The sequence below is a fragment of the Eretmochelys imbricata genome, chromosome 1, assembly GCF_965152235.1.
Source record: "Eretmochelys imbricata isolate rEreImb1 chromosome 1, rEreImb1.hap1, whole genome shotgun sequence".
Taxonomy (NCBI): domain Eukaryota; kingdom Metazoa; phylum Chordata; order Testudines; family Cheloniidae; genus Eretmochelys; species Eretmochelys imbricata.
In genome coordinates this window covers 298,028,770-298,043,475 of record NC_135572.1, presented here as the reverse complement: position 1 = coordinate 298,043,475, position 14,706 = coordinate 298,028,770, and the positions used below count along the sequence as shown (strand labels likewise).

General features: G+C 38.8%; 1 protein-coding gene across 5 annotated transcripts in view; it reads left to right on the top strand.

The window, feature by feature from the left end:
* Positions 1 to 14,706, top strand: part of SRGAP1 (SLIT-ROBO Rho GTPase activating protein 1) — a 239,278-nt gene that overhangs the window by 192,314 nt on the left and 32,258 nt on the right. For all 5 annotated transcript variants that reach the window (XM_077833521.1, XM_077833502.1, XM_077833492.1 and 2 more), the window contains 3 exons: positions 2,669 to 2,729; positions 2,900 to 2,977; positions 4,600 to 4,734. In XM_077833521.1, the coding sequence (XP_077689647.1) occupies positions 2,669 to 2,729; positions 2,900 to 2,977; positions 4,600 to 4,734 (274 nt within the window). The remainder of the gene's footprint in view (positions 1 to 2,668; positions 2,730 to 2,899; positions 2,978 to 4,599; positions 4,735 to 14,706) is intronic.

Below are 14,706 nucleotides of genomic sequence, written 5' to 3'. Positions count from 1 at the left end.
TATTACATAACTGCTTTAACAAGACTTGCTCATCGGGCCAAAATACGTGCTTGTTAATAGCAGATATTTTATCTGAATTAATGGCAGTGGAAGGGGTCAGTCTTGGTGACATCTAGCAAAAGCAGATTCCTTCCTCAAATGATTTCTTTCCACCAGTGGATAAAAAAAATCTATGGCCTGTTAATTTTGATTTGCAATGAGCTGGACAAATGTGAAAACTAAGCCTGAATGTTTTAGTGTTGTGAGGCTACTCCTAAAACAAGCATTAAAATAGTCATGTGTACTCTGGTAATTTCTTACTGCAAACAATACCCTTTTAGCAGCTTTACATTCCTTGTACAGATAAGTATGCTAGCAGTATATGTGATATGTGTTCTAATATTTTGCTGTTTTGTACGGACAGCCCAATATTTATTGTTTTTAATTGTTGTAGTATTACTAGGTTAGCAGCTGAACTGTGCAAATCTTGTGCAAATTAATTTATCTGTTACTGAATTGCTACACAACCTGAAATGTAAATTTTGGTGTAATTATTATTGTTGATTCTTAACCATAACCCTCCCTTTGGCTTTTTTTTTAAATAAAATTCTAAAATGTACATTATTTAAAGTAGAATAGTTACTGGAATTATGATAAATAACCCCATTAAAGCATTATAATGTTGCACACCAAAGCAATAGTTAGATCGTCTCAGCAATTCCATTGTAGATTTTTTTCCCCAAATGTATAAGAATATATATACTGTATATTTGCCCATGGTCTTCCAGTAAAAAACTAGACACACAAATTGCATATAGAATCTTTGCCTGGACTTAATTCTTAGCTCTGCCTTCTTTACTTCTAATTTAGTTTAACATGAAACTAAAGGACTATTTTATAAGAAGAAAAAGAAAGGTTGCATATTTTGAGTGACAGAGTTTTTTATTTGTTTTCTTTGTGGTTTTGTAACTTAACCTGTTTTTATATTAAATTTTGAAATAAATTGGTTCATATTTGAGATTCATTTTTCTAAAAATATTGTAGCCACCAAATAATGATTTTTGAAGGTACCTTTCGGTTATGAAAAAAGTTTATTTTTTCAAGCATAAGCAGTAACTATTTTTAACCATATATGGTTCATGTCCTCAATGCATATTTGAGGACTCCTTCAGAGTCCTTCATCTCCACTGGGGGTAAATAGTATCCTATTTTTAAAATGCCAAAATGCAGAGCCCAGCAAACAGTAACCATTCTCTTGGATCTGATCCTTTCAACACCAGCAGAAGTTGCATAGGGCATGAACAATGCTCCTCTCTCTCTCTCTCTCTCATGCTGTTTGCTGGAATGGCTACCTTTTTGTGTTTTTATAACTTAACTTTTTTACAAGACTATGTTGAGCCTGTGGAGGACAGAGACTGTTTTTTGTTTGGTCCCTACCCTTACACCTATCCAGTTTGGGTGACCCTACCAGGAGTTAAAACTCCTGCCAGCAAAGCACTCAGGGTCATTGAAACACACATGCCTTCCCACCACATAAAATCCTCAGGGAAGGAATTCTTTTGGATAATCAGTGGTTTGAAAAATAGTCAAATTAAACTTTACTGATCTAGAATCCATGTATGGTCAAATACTTCCTGTTCCCTCCCACTGATTATTTTTTTAAACAGTCATATTTAATATAAAACAAAAACCCCTATATTTAGCTAACGCCATGGTTGTGATTCAAGCACCAAAGGCAAGACATTTTAGAAATACAGGTTCTGATCCTGCACACAGACCCATATTGTTGCTTACTCTTATTCAGAATCCCACTGAAGAGAACTTGGGGATCAGGCCCAAATATCTTACCCTCCCTTTCGGACTGTATCGCAAATTGAGGGGTAGGTCCTAACTGGCACCGAAAATAGGCATAATGGATCCCCACACAGGAGAACACATGCTTCTAAAGCTGCATTAATGTGTATCTGTATTCTGGCTGAGACCCAACCCTGTACACAAGCTCCTTAAACAACTTAGTCCTGCTAAGGGTAGGAATACACTGTACAGGTAGCTGTCAGTGGTAGTAATTCCCAGGTCAGGAAGTAGACAGTATACCATCCCGTGCTATCCAGTTGGTGGCTCTTACTGCAGACAGCCTGTGGAGCAACGTTTCTGACACCTCAGAGGAGCCAGAATAGGGGCCACTAACTTCCTTTCCCTGACCTTTCAGGCCTGGCCATATGAGCAAACATCTGCAAGAATTTGGCCCCAGAGTATATAAAATTCACTCCAGCTACTAATGGAAAAATAAGCTAAATTAATGCACAAGCTTCATTTTTATACCATGATAATTAATGTTAAGTGTATATTTAAAAGGAAATTCATTGTTTAACTCATTTTGCTTCAGGAGTCTAAAATAACTGCATGAAATGAGGTTTCATGTGTTTTAAGATAACCACATGCAAAGAGATAAATTGAGGATAAAATTTCAGCCATCACTTAGAATTTATTTGATTTGATGATTTGCATAAGAACCTTAATATTACTTTGTTAGCCTCCTGGCAAAAGTGGGGAGACAGTTTTTGTTTGGAAGGGGTTGTTTTAATAAATACTATGAGTCAATCTTGAATTATCAATAAAACCCATTTTCACATGTGATCTAACTTCTGTCTCTTTCAGTTTGTGATTATATTCTTTTTGCTTTTGCCAGGATTCAGGACAAGTCATTCCCCTCATAGTGGAAAGCTGTATCAGATTTATCAATTTATATGGTAAGCTCTGAAATATGTCATGTCACTTCATTAGCACCCTGGCTATTTTGCATAAAGTATATTTTGCATTATAATTTTACACCCTCATGTTTGTCATTTACTTGTTAAAAAATAGATTAATTCTTTAGCACATGATCTCATTGCTCATCTTTTCTTCCCCTGCTCTTCAGGTCTTCAGCATCAGGGAATTTTCAGAGTGTCTGGTTCCCAGGTGGAAGTCAATGATATTAAAAATTCATTTGAGAGAGGTAATTGAATTTTCATCCCTATGGGCAACCTGAGATCCAGCTCTTGAAAAAAAAATCTGTTAAAATTTAATAATTTTCTTGGATATTTAAGCAATTTTATGTACTGTATTCACTGAACTTCAAGCTTTACCTAACTGTATATTTACTTGCCTAGTATAGTAATGACTCTTTCAGCATTTTCACTTTATTCTGCCGCTAGGCACATAAGATTATATTTTACTATACGAGTACACAAGATTTGTGACCCTTGCACTGTCTGTAAAATGTTTTATTTTACCAGTGGTGAACTGCAAAGGATGACTTGTTTGTCTTTCCTGTTTTTATTATCTTTAAGATTCCCAAAAGAACCAAAAATATTAAATGGATGATCAGACAATATTTAACACAATTTGAGACCACTGTTACTGGGTCTTGCAGAATATGAGTGCTGGACTTTCTGGTCCTTCTGCCAAAGTGACATCACAGTCAATACAAGCATAGGTTGAAAGAGTCGTTCCATTTTAAACCTCTATTTTCATTCCAAGGCAATTTTATCCCAGAGGATAATTTTCTGAGAAAGATGTGAGACAATGAACAGAGGTTTTAAATGTGTTTGTCTTTCAACCTACATTAAATCTATGACTGTTGTGATGTCACTTATTGTGGCAGAGGAACCAGGATCTGAAGGAGCTAGCAATTCTCAGATTGTGTTAAACCATAGTGTTAATTACATTTTTCTAAAAAAAAAAAAAACCACAGCTAAGTCATCTCTGAGATTTTTACAAACCGTTTTTTAATTTCTAGCATAACCTTTGCAGATCACCTTTTAATAAGAGGAACCCTTGGAGAACAATCTGTCTTGTGACTAACAGCAAGAAGAAAGAGTAGATGATATTTTCACTCTCCAGTATGAACTGCATACCTTGTAAAATCAGATATGATACTTGAGCAGATATGTGCAGTAACTGTTTTTATATGATAAATGTTGCAGCACCCTTATATCTGAGGACATTAATGGATTGTTACTGTCTATCTTTAAAGTCTGCCTTATTAAAATGGAAATTGTTTCGCTACAGAAATGTTCTCGAAGTCATATAATATCATTAAAGCTAAAAATGTTTTAGCATCCAGTTTAGTCTTTTAAGTGATGCAGTATTTTGTTGTGACTTTTAGTGGTTTTGATTCTGTACATTGTACTCATACAACTGCATTATGCACATCTTGCTGAGTTTCTGTGAATGCCTTTTCAATCCAAAGAGAGATGTGCAGCTCAAATAAATCTCTGTTTTATATGTTCTATATAAGCTGCCTAGGAATAGTCCTAAAAGTCCTATTTCACTAAGAATGATCGCATTCTTTATTTCACTAATTGCAAATCATAATCTGTCCCAAAATATTCATTCTGAACTTCATGATCTATGGGATCACTGGGTTACATAATTTAAAGAAAGATTTATTTCAGGCTGGGTTTGGTTTTGTTTTTTTTTTCAGTTTAATCATGGGGCGGGATTTCTAAACCGATGTTTATTATTTTACTACCGTGCAACATCCCACACAGTCAAATCAAATCTTCATTTGTTTATATGAAATACTGTTAAGCAAGAATGCCTGTGTATGTTTCATTTACTCTATTTATTTTTAAGGTGAAAATCCTTTGGCAGATGACCAAAGTAACCATGACATTAACTCAGTTGCTGGAGTACTGAAGCTCTATTTCCGAGGGCTGGAAAATCCTGTCTTTCCTAAGGAAAGATTTAATGATCTTATTTCCTGTGTCAGTAAGTAAAAATTCATATTTCATTCTCTATAGAATTAATGTTCATAAATACAGTAGCTACCTAGAAAAAAAATGATTTCACTGATTTTTCTGAAACAATTCGTTTGCCATCTACAACAGTCTGTGTCGATTATTAGTCATACTTGCAGCTGTGATTGCTCCCTTTTTCCAGAAGGATCAATGTACAGTGTAAGTCTTTGTTTTCAGTACAGCAGGAAGACAATCTTTCTTAGTATATGAAATATTTAAATTTACATACACTGCCATTTTCTTCTAATCTTTAGGGCAGAACAAGGGAATGATGACATCAGTGTGCCAAGAGAGTGCATTACTTCTAGCAATGGTTTCACTCTCTGCAGAAGTCTCATGCAAATGGTGGTGAATAACTATTTAATGACCCAATTCTGTCTGATTCTGATTCTGAGCACCACCTGTGAGATGCTTAGTGCTCTCAATTTCCATTTGCTTTTTGGGGAGTTGGGATACCTCAGCCCTTTGCAGGATTAGGAGCATAATAGTTCTCATTCCAGGTGATGTTCTTGCCACTGTACACTAGGTAAAGAGAGGAAAGCAGTATAAAAGGGCTCAAAAAGCCTCCGAACCTGCTGATGAAAAATTCCCTCAGCACAGGGAACTGAGACAGATAGCTGCAGCTGTCGTCAGAGGACTTCTTCACAACCCCCAGCATGAAGAGCATGCCATCACGGGGCTGGAGTGGGAGGAAGTGGGACCGCAGCACCTAATGCTGCAAAACGTCTGGGCAGTACTGTTGCCCACAGGCAGGCAGGGGCAGGTTACTGTAATTTATGCAACCTTTGATTGCTGTCCGAGTTATACTGGGATACCCTACAGCCCTGGGACAGCCCAGGATCAACAGGGCACAAAACATGGCTTTGTGAGTTCCATAGTTCCAGCTCTTGTGGAAAGCTTTCCTCCCCTGAGCCTCACTCTGTTGGCTGGCTGTCCCAGCTGAATGTAAGTGTTATGAAGGGGGAGAAGCAATCTCCTAGGTAGCTACGTTCAATCCCATTGGGGGTTTTAATTAGGACAGGCACCTTGAACTCTACTATCTGCTCAGTGGGAAGCCAGCCCAACATGCAGAACTCCAGGGTGGTGTGTTCAGGTGCCCTGTGTTGCTCAGCAAATGGGCAGTTGTGCTTTGTACTATGTGGAGCTCAGTGTGTGGTTTCATTTCTAGATAGGATAAATGGCAGTAATCTAGCATGGAGGTTATTAATGAGTGGATCACTGTGATCTCTCAGTCACTCAGGAGAGGGTGCAGTATTTTGGTCATGCTGAGATGGAGGTGGGCACATTTTTTCCACCATGACTATTTGAGTCTCCAGCAGCACTGTGGGCCCCAAAACTTCAGACTAATTTAACAATCTGAGGACAGATTCCCCCAACAGAAGAAGATGTGAGAGAAGACAAGTTCTATAAAGCATTTCAACCTTTCTACCAGCGTTACTTCAGTCTTGTCTGGGTTCACCTTTAACCAGCTGCTCCTCATCCAAGAGCAAATGTCATGGAGTCAAAAATTTTAAGGTCAGAAGAGGGACCATTCTGATCATCTAGTCTGATTTCCTTCATGGGGCATAAAAGTTAACCCAGTAATTTCTGTATTGAGTTCAATAGCTTCTAGCTGAACTAAATAATAGATATTAGAAAAACATCTAATGTTGATTTAAAGACATCAAATAATGGAGAATTTACTACATCACTTAGTAAACTGTTCAAATGGTTAATTGCCCTCATTGTTAAAAATTTGCACTTTATTTTCAATCTAATTTTTCTCATTTCAACTTCTATCCTTTGGATCTTGTTATGCCTTCATTATTTTGATTAAGCATTAAGACAGCTGGGAGATAGTGGTGTTTACATGTAGACCTGGGTAAGTCCACCTACTGCTGGCACTTCAACTTATATCATCTCACCAGATCTCCCAATGGCTTTAAATAGATTTGAATACTATGGAGGAAGAAGATTGAGCCTTATAGCTCAAATGAGGGCTTTGGAGATGGAAGAACAGTTGTCCCAAACAACCTGTTAGGTTCTTTCCAAGAAGAGGGGCCTGAAATGTTTAAAGTTCCTTTCCCGCCTTCAGTTTCTCAGATGCAGGACAGGTATATTTGGTGATTGATGGTAGAGTTCTGGCAGAATGAGTATAGATATGCATCCCTTGTCAATAGAAAGGTCAGCTCCAAAGCAACACCATTTTGTGGCCTACAGCTTCACTGAGGGGGAACCAGGTTCATGTGGCACTGGAGACTGGCCTATCTTATCAGTCAGCTTATTTGAGAAAAGTGAGTCTGGGCATTGGGTGATAGTTTGTGGGGCTTCTCGCATCAACCAATGATTTCTTTAGTCTGACTACTATATGTCTTATGGTAGGCAGTAAATTATCTTACTGAAAGGAAGTGTTGACAATCTCTGTTATAGTAGGGCTCCCAGAAGTTCCCTGTTGTCTCTTTGTATCCAGGAAGAGCAGATATCAGAGTCACAGATGGTAACCCTGAATGATGTCACTCCTTTCCTTGGAAAGGGCGTCTTGTGTTTCTGTTCCTGCTCTTGGCTAGTTCCTCTTGTGGTTTATGAGGCCATCTTGGATGTAGGTGACCTTCTTTGTGACAGTTACTCACAAAAAGAGGTACTGTGTATTAGGGTTGAGTAGAGCCAGTCTGTATTTCCAAAATGATTTGTAGCCCAAAAAAGTTCTGCTGGGATTCACTTTTCTGCCTCAGTGGCAAAGAAGAGAGAGGCTCTGTTTGCCTTTGTTATGGCAGTGGCATAGGTTTGTAGAAATTCTGTGTGTGCCACTGACTACTTTCAGTTATTTCTTTCACAAGTCAACTGACTGTCTGCATAGGTGGGGGGATTGAGAGAGGGTGCTTTGGTACTAGAATGTCTTTAGCAGTGTTCTAGAAGTGGCTGTAGGACCTAGCTAATTCATCTACTCCTTGGCTGCTTGGTTGGGTAGAGTTTTCTATAAGTAAGTTTTGGCAGGATCCAAGAGTTTTTCTGGGTAGATCATGGTGGTTTCATCTTGTTTTGGAATAAGGAGAGTTCTTATTCCTGTCTGGAGCAGCAAGTGGTCTGATCAAGTTAAGGGGATGGTTCTTGCATTTATATTCACAGCCAGCCCTAGGATCCAGTCCAGGGATGGTCAGCTGTGAACCTACATCTGTAGCTTATCTGTGAAAAACCTAAGGTGGAGAGTTTGGATATCTTTCTTAAAATATTTATAAAACACTTATGTGTGTGTTTGTTTTTAAACACAGTTACTGAGAAACATTTGGTTTGTATGAAATTCATGGTCTGTTGACTACTTCATCCTTAAAATATTACCTGCATTAAAATGTTTGCCCATCACAATATTTATACATTTGCTTATTTTTGACTTGTTTCTGTTTTCTGCTATGATAAGGTAGAAATGAGTATAGTAGTTCATATGAAATATTATTTGATTTCCAAGCAAAATCCTATTTATTCACACACTATTAAAGCCTAGCTTTTTAATCCAAGGCAATGTCAATTCATGTCCCGAATCAACCCATATTGCTGTTTGTATGCTCAAAAATAGGTGCGAGAACAAAGGAAACCAAAGCAGACTCTAAGCCTTAAACTAAGATTGAAGTAAGCTAAAAAGAGTTTAAGGAATTAAAAGCATTACTTGCATTTTTAGAGTCATCATAGAAGAAACATAGCGTAAAGCTCAGTGCAGATGTTTCAGCCCTCCAGAGAACTATTGCACTGAACAAGGCTGTGGATGACTTAAATGTTTGTACTGAACTTTGTACTTCTGTTTCTTCTCTGATGTCTTGAGAGCACCTCAGCAGCAGTATTTTTAATTCCTTGTGTTGATGTGAGTTTTTAGACCCTCTTCAGGGTTTTAATTTTGTCTCTACACTTGTATACTTAGGTTGTGTGCTGCTTTCCAGAGTATAATCTTTTATACAAGAAGACACTCACTGATTTTAGAACTTACTATACCCCACCTGAATTTTGATGGAACCCAGATATCATATATTTACAAAATCCTAGTCCAGTCCCAAATGCAGTTTTTACTGTTGTTTTTTAACCTTAGACATCATATAATCTGCAATGGGACAGACAGTTTGGGCAAAACCCTGCTCCCAGTTTGGATTGTAAATCCTTCAAGGCAGGGATAATCTCTTTTCTGTGTCTGTACCGCCCCAGCACATTGGGGCCTCCATCCAGGTTGAGGCCTTCAGGCACTATAATAATAATATAAATATGCATCATTATTACTAGAGGCAATGGGAGTTTTGCTAATTATTTTTAACAGGAGCAGGCACAGGCCCTTTTCCCGTAAGAGAATAGAAATTGTTAGGACTTGTTGAGATCACTATATAGCATGTAGGTTCTGGAAAGCTTTTATTTTTTAATGAAGCTTGCAAATGCTCCAGTTCTTATTAAATAGAGTTTGTGATAGTACAGTATGAAAATGAATATATCCATTTTCACTTGGTCTCCTTCCAAACAGTTCTTGAAGATGAAAGCAGATTTATTTTACAGTTCTGTTTACAAAGATTCCTGTGATTCACAACAAAATAGGATATAGAAATGATACATAAAGTTGGCATTCATTTAAAAATATAAAATGGCAAAATGTCACAGATAATATCTGAAAATATAATGTTGCTAGTGAAAGAACCTTGAAAGTGGATTGTTCAGCTGTGGATGTCAAACGTATTTGAGGCTACTACCAAAAACTGAAGCTTTTCACAATGTAGACACTGAGGGTTTGGTTTTGGGGTTTTTTTTGCATTAATGCATACATTTTCAAATGAAATAACATATTGTGATTTAATGCTTTTTCTTTGCAAGTGCTTTGGAAATGGTGCTACAAAAGATTCAGTGCTTTCTGTGCAGTTTTCCCCAGATAAATGTATAATAATTATATAGCTAATTTGTTTTGATTTTTGAACAGCTTTGGTTTAAATTGGGGGCAAGTTCTGATTGTTCCAGAGCTAGTCTGCAGCAAGTAATAGGGCATAAGGAACTTGTATCATTATGGGCTTCTCTATATCGGAAAGCCATAATTCAGCTGCTTCTGCTGCCTGAGCAGAAGGGTGGACACTACTGCTGGTATTCTGAGGGTATTGAATTCAGCCTGTTTCAGTAGATGCTAGTCATACTGAAGGCAATATGAGTGACTCCTTCATACACCGGGGCCGGATTTGGCCACAGAAGCACTGGTGATGAAGTAGAGGGATGGCCAACTGTATCTTGCACTCTCGCCAGTTGCTTTTCCTGCTGAATGTAAATTACACTTATTTTGCACACTCGCCAACTGCCACATCAGCATAAGTTAAATCACTTTTGTCACTTAGAACCTACAGTAAAACTTGCCTTTAGTGACCACCTCTCAGGAGAGACAACCTGTCACGAGCTACTACTTGCAGAGGCCACGGAACACCACCGCTCTCTGGTGTGCAAACCTTTGAAAAGAGACCACCACTTAAGAGACCACTTTTTGCTAACTCCCGTGAGTGGTTGCTCTTGGCAGGTTTTACTGAATTTACACTTATTTTATGACCAGCATACTGCTTATATGAAACTTACACCTCTGTTTTGTCACCATGGAATTTGGCCTAGAAAGGGTAAATATTTGTCGTACATTACTGGGGAGGTTGTGGGAGAGATGGAAATAGAGCCTGACCCCAGTTATTGAGTTATTACCACGTTCTAACCACTAAGTAGTGCTCCATTGCACAATGCTTCTGTGCTCAAATGCAAACATTTGTGGTTTATATACCTGAGCATTTATTGCCTGTTAAATGCTCCACTACTTTGGGATTATTGCTTAAACATCAATTTGCCTGATGTTGTCTTATGTTCTTTAGACAGGATATATTCTTGTCTTCATGTATAATTTAATATTGTGTTATTTGGTTTGGCTTTTTTGTTGTTTTTTTCCCCTTCTCTGGTCTACTTTATTCCTTAGATGCAGGTTATTCGTGCATTTTGCTTTAAGCACTGTTTGCAAAAACCTCAAGATAGTTCAACAGGTGATTAAATGTGCTTCCGCATCTTAAGGAAAAGCAAACGCGCACCCTGGTTCTCAGTATCTCCAAAATGGACAGAAATGACACTGCATTATGAACAGGTTCTGGTGATTTTGAAAATAGAGTTTTGTTTAAAAATTTGAAGCTCTATTACACAGTAAGTGAACTAAGTCAATTGATTAGAAATACACACAAAAACCCAGTGACAGGGTTCAGTACAGCACAGCCTGCCTCACCTCCACTGCATACCTGCCTATAGTATGCAGTCAGCAGTGGCTCCAACCTCTCTGCACTTCTTCCATTAGGTGTTACGGCCTCTGGAAACGACAGTCTCAAAAAGACTATGGTCCCTGACTTGGTCCTCCCACAGTGCTGCCCTGTCAGAGCTGGTTCAGAGATCTCTGAGTGAGTGCTGAGGCCCTCCTATGCATCCACTACACCTATAGTTTCCCTCTCCCTGAACTCTAGGCTTCCAGGGTGCAAAAGGTCTTGCAAGGCCCTCCACACCATTGTAGATTTCACTCTTGATTTAAATTTAGTTGGCCGCTGCAAAATATGCACCTCTCCACTTGACATCAGTTCCCCTGAGGCTGTTTCAGTTGTGGCCAATATTCCTTCCCTTCTCCAAGCACCTCCCTTCCATGCCTCCTTCCCCACACATAGAGGATAAATTAATTCCTAATGAGGTTATCCTTGCCAAAGCCAGGCTAATTGCCTGGACTTAAAGGTGGGAGTATTGTCTTGTGATCTTTGACTCCTGGGTCATTCCTCTAATTGTAAGTTTTATTCCCATTTCTGCAACTAACTCTGCATTATTTGGGCAAGTCACATAGGTTGCATACCACAATTAGTATGTTATATTATAATTTAAATCAGCTTCTGTACCAGATGATTGGAGGATCACTAATATGCTAATTTTTTTTAAAGTCTCCAAAGGCGATCCTGGCAATTACAGGCCAGAAAGCCTAACTTCAGTACCAGTCAAATTGATTGAAACTGTAGTAAAGAATGGAATTATCAGACACACAGATGAACAGGATTTGTTGGGGAAGCGTCAACACGGCTTTTGTAAAGGGAAGTCATGTCTCACCAATCTATTAAAGGTGGTAGGTGGATGTAGCGTACATGGACTTTCAAAACAACTTTGACAAGGTCCCTCAGCAAAGGCTCTTAAGCGAAGTAGGCAGTCATGGGATAAAAGGGAAGGTCCTCTCGTGGCTCAATAAAAGACAGGAAACAAAGGGTAATAATAAGCGGTCAGTTATCGGAATGGAGAAAGGTAAATAGCGGTGTCCCTCAGGGATTTGTACTGGGACCGGTACTGTTCAACATATTAATAATTGATCTAGAAAAAGGGATGAACAGTGAGGTGGCAAAGATTGCAGATGATACAAAATTACTCAAGAGAGTTAAGTCCAAAGCTGACTGCGAAGAGTTACAAAGGGATCTCACAAAACTGGGTGTCTGGGTAACAAAACAGCAGATGAAATTCAGTGTTGAAAAATGCAAAGTAATGCATATTGGGAAACATAATCCCTACTATACATACAAAATTATGGGGATCTAAATTAGCTGTTACCACCCAAGAAATCTATCTTGGAGTCATTGTGAATAGTTCTCTGAAAACATCCGCTCAGTGTGTAGCATTAGTCAAAAAAGCTAACAATGTTAGGAACCATTGTGAAAGAGATTAAGAAGACAGTAAATATCATAATGCCCTATATAAATCCATGGTATGCTCACACCTTGAATACTGCGTGAAGTTCTGGTCACTCCATCTCAAAAAAGATATATTAGAATTGGAAAAGGTACAGCGAAGGGCAACAAAAATGATTTGGGGTCTAGAACAGCTTCCCTGTGAGGAGAGATTAAAAAGACTTGACTGTTGAGGTTAGAAAAGAGATGACTAAGGAGGGGCTATGAGAGAGGTCTATAAAATCATGAATGGTGTGGAGAAAGTAAATAAGGAAGTGTTGTTTACCCCTTCACATAACACAAGAACTAGGGGTCACTCAATGAAATGAACAGGCAGCAGGTTTAAAACAAACAAAAGGAAGTACTTCACACAACTCACAGTCAATCTGTGGAACTCATAGCCAGGGGATGTTGTGAAGGCCAAAACCATAACTGGGTTCTGTTAGGCAAAAGATTCTTTTCCCCAAGAATCAGACAGGCACAGACAATACTGAAGGGGGTTTATTCACAGTACCGGGAAGACTGACAAGCAGCTTCAAAAATACGGTGCCATAGTGGCCAGTTATATACATTCTTTTATCAATTCATTTGCATTTATCTGTACATACAGAGACAGACATTGTTACAAATCAAGAGAGAACCCTAAACAAAGATAAAAATAGGAACAGTACATACATATAGAGGTCATCCTTTTGCATCAAGCATCTAGAAAAGGAGTACTTGTGGCAGCTTAGAGACTAACCAATTTATTTGAGCATAAGCTTTCGTGAGCTACAGCTCACTTATTCGCATGCATACTGTGGAAAATACAGAAGATGTTTGTCTTTATACACACAAATCATGAAAAAATGGGTGTTTATCACTACAAAAGGTTTTCTCTCCCCCCACCCCACTCTCCTGCTGGTAATAGCTTATCGAAAGTGATCACTCTACAATGTGTATGATAATCAAGGTGGGCCATTTCCAGCACAAATCCAGGTTTTCTCCCTACCCCCCCCCACACACACACACACACAACACACACAAAGCCACTCTCCTGTTGGTAATAGCTTATCTAAAGTGATCACTCTCCTTACAATGTATATGATAATCAAGGTGCTGGAAATGGCCCACCTTGATTATCATACACATTGTAAGGAGAGCGATCACTTTACATAAACTATTACCAGCGGGAGAGTGGGGTGGGGGGAGAGAAAACCTTTTGTAGTGATAAACACCCATTTTTTCATGATTTGTGTGTATAAAAACAAACATCTTCTGTATTTTCCACAGTATGCATGCGATGAAGTGAGCTGTAGCTCACGAAAGCTTATGCTCAAATAAATTGGTTAATCTCTAAGGTGCCACAAGTACTCCTTTTCTTTTTGCGAATACAGACTAACACAGCTGTTACTCTGAAACCTATCAAGCATCTATGGCTGCCTTACGGGGGCAGGAGGCAGGGTCGGGGGGGAGGTAGGGATGAGTGCTTACAGATATCTGGTGGGCTGTGAAGGGAAGGTTTATTCTGTTCTAAAATCTGAGTTACTGGGCAGGCATTGACCATATAGGCTTATTAATTGTTTACAGTTGTCAGTGTCTTTGCTTCTCAGCAGTTTCTGTCTTTTTTGCTGGCTGAATTTTAACTCCTTCCTGACAGTTCCAAAAAAGAATTAGATACATTCATGGCTGCATGGGATGGGTGCATCAATTGCTATTAGCCAAAATGGTTGAGGATGCAACACCATGCTTTGGGCGTCCGTAAGCCTCTGGCTGCCAGGTGATGGGACTGGATGGCTGGGGATGGATCACTTGATGATTACCTGTTCTGTGTATTCCCTTTGAAGAATTTGGCATTGGCCACTGTCGGAAGACAGGATATTGGGCTAAATGGACCATTGTTCTGACCCAGTATGACTATTCTTATGTTCTAAAATAAATGCTTAGATTATCTTATCTGAAAAATAGGAAAAATACCAGTTCACTTCAGAGGAGTATTGAAATAGGACTAAATTATGGTTCTTGAGAGTCAAAGTAATGAAGATGAAGAAGAGGCCTTCAGCATGCAAGTAGAAGATTCGCTGTACTTGTGTGCAATGGGCTTTACCTCCTTGGCACTGTTATAGCCAGTAATCCTTCCTCACAGTAACTGATCTGCTAGCCTTTGCTATGGCCACACAACAACCCCACCCTCGCAGACGCACCTCCTCTAGAAAAGTAACCTTTAGAGGCAAAGCAACATTGTCTTTCCCCTTGATGGGGTAAGCAAC